Source organism: Branchiostoma floridae, chromosome 10, assembly GCF_000003815.2.
Source record: "Branchiostoma floridae strain S238N-H82 chromosome 10, Bfl_VNyyK, whole genome shotgun sequence".
NCBI classification, from domain to species: Eukaryota; Metazoa; Chordata; class Leptocardii; order Amphioxiformes; family Branchiostomatidae; genus Branchiostoma; species Branchiostoma floridae.
Window position 1 is genome coordinate 8901111 of NC_049988.1, and position 1669 is coordinate 8902779.

At 39.4% G+C, this 1669-nt stretch overlaps 1 protein-coding gene and 1 long non-coding RNA gene across 5 annotated transcripts in view; one reads left to right on the forward strand and one right to left on the reverse strand.

Annotated features, from left to right (window-relative positions):
* The window catches only part of LOC118424054 (integumentary mucin A.1-like), a 10072-nt gene extending 8480 nt beyond the window's left edge, over positions 1 to 1592 (forward strand). For 3 of the 4 annotated variants that reach the window (XM_035832510.1, XM_035832511.1, XM_035832512.1), the window contains 2 exons: positions 883 to 999; positions 1305 to 1584. In XM_035832510.1, the coding sequence (XP_035688403.1) occupies positions 883 to 999; positions 1305 to 1550 (363 nt within the window). In that variant the 3' untranslated portion in view covers positions 1551 to 1584. Of the gene's footprint in view, positions 1 to 11; positions 293 to 882; positions 1000 to 1304 lie in introns of those variants that run through there. The other variant, XM_035832513.1, reaches the window with a different exon arrangement.
* LOC118424102 overlaps positions 1 to 1669 on the reverse strand; it is a 142002-nt gene that overhangs the window by 14017 nt on the left and 126316 nt on the right. The gene's annotated exons all lie outside the window — the stretch shown is intronic.

Sequence of the window (1669 nt, forward strand, 5' to 3'; positions counted from 1 at the left end):
GAAACACTGTTTCACGCTCTCACCTGCAACAACATCTAAGACAACAATGGAATCAACACTTATTACAACACAGAAAACAACTCCAGAACCTACAACAGAACATAGTACTGTCAAAACATCCTCATTACCCACATCAATACAAACATCAGAACGCTCAACGATAAAGACCACATCACCAACGACAACAAAAGCGACCACACGTCAAACTACCGAAATAACAACTGTTAAAACAACAACTGTGCAACCCTCAACAGTGCTCACCACCCAGAAAACAACACCCCAAACGACTCAGGTACCACAAAGCTTACAGTCAACAACACAATCCTCACCTTTCCATACTTACACATTCCCTATGATAACTCATATTTAGCCTCTTACAGCCTCTAAAATGTTGCCGTCTCCAAAATGCAATCATTGTTATCAAGTCACATGAAATAGACCCTGACGTACATCATTGATATGCCATTTTTATGTAGCAAACTACGATCTCGACGTCTACACAACCAACAACTGTCACAACAACACCATTCAGACCGCAAAAAACATCTATAGAGACTACAAAAGAGCACACTACCGTCAAAACAACCACCATCCAGAACACAGAACACACATCTAGTAAAACAACTGTTAGAATTGTACCCACAACAATACAAACACCTGAACACTTAACCACCAAATCATCATCTCCAACAACAAATGGAACAACTCCAACCGTTATAGGATCAACTCCAAACACTACAAGAAAAACTACACCACGAACCACACAGGTATGATTGAGTACTGAAGATCAACAATGAACTACCCACAGTTCCCAACCACTAGCATTGCGTATTACCTCAAAATTGTACATTTTTCTAATGTCTAAAATCTGCTTTCCCACAGCAAACATCACTGTTGACAACAGAGCAAACAACCCAAGAACCTACAACGGAGCATACAACAGAGGAGACAACATTTGCCACAACTGAGGAACCAACTACTGAACCCAGTACAACCGCAGTAAGTACAAAATCAAGATAAGAATGTAAACTAAAACAAATCCATGATGATTGTATATTTTGTATATAGTCTATATGCGAACATAGTGGCTATGCTATATAGTAATAGTGGCAAGAAATGCTCATTAATTTCTTTCTCGCCTCATGGCGTTTAGAACAAGCTAGAACCTATTTCCTTGAAGGAAAGGGGGCATCTTACACTACTTTGTAGTCTTAGGTTGGTTTCATGTCAATCAAACATTCACCTTTTGATAATGACTATATCATATGACTTTGGAAACATCGTATGTCCTTGGCACATTTTAGGAAGTAACAACATCAACAATGCGTACGACAACCATCCCAACAACAACAAAAACGACAACCCCAGCTGCTACCACAAAGACAACAACAACCCGTGCTGCTACAACAAAGAAAACAACGACAACTCCTGCTGCCACAACAAAGTCTACAACAACAATTCGTTCCACACTGGAAACAACTACAGAGGAGGAGGTATACATAATTCTATTGTTGAATAACCATATGCAAGTTTCACCATCTAAACAGTAATCTTGCAGCATTGACCAAATCTAAGGGAGAAATTGGCACTGTCTGATAATCTTTTCCAACACAGAAAAGGTAACAAAGTGAGAACAGGAAAGTAGGCAGGAAATTCTTCATCTCTCGTG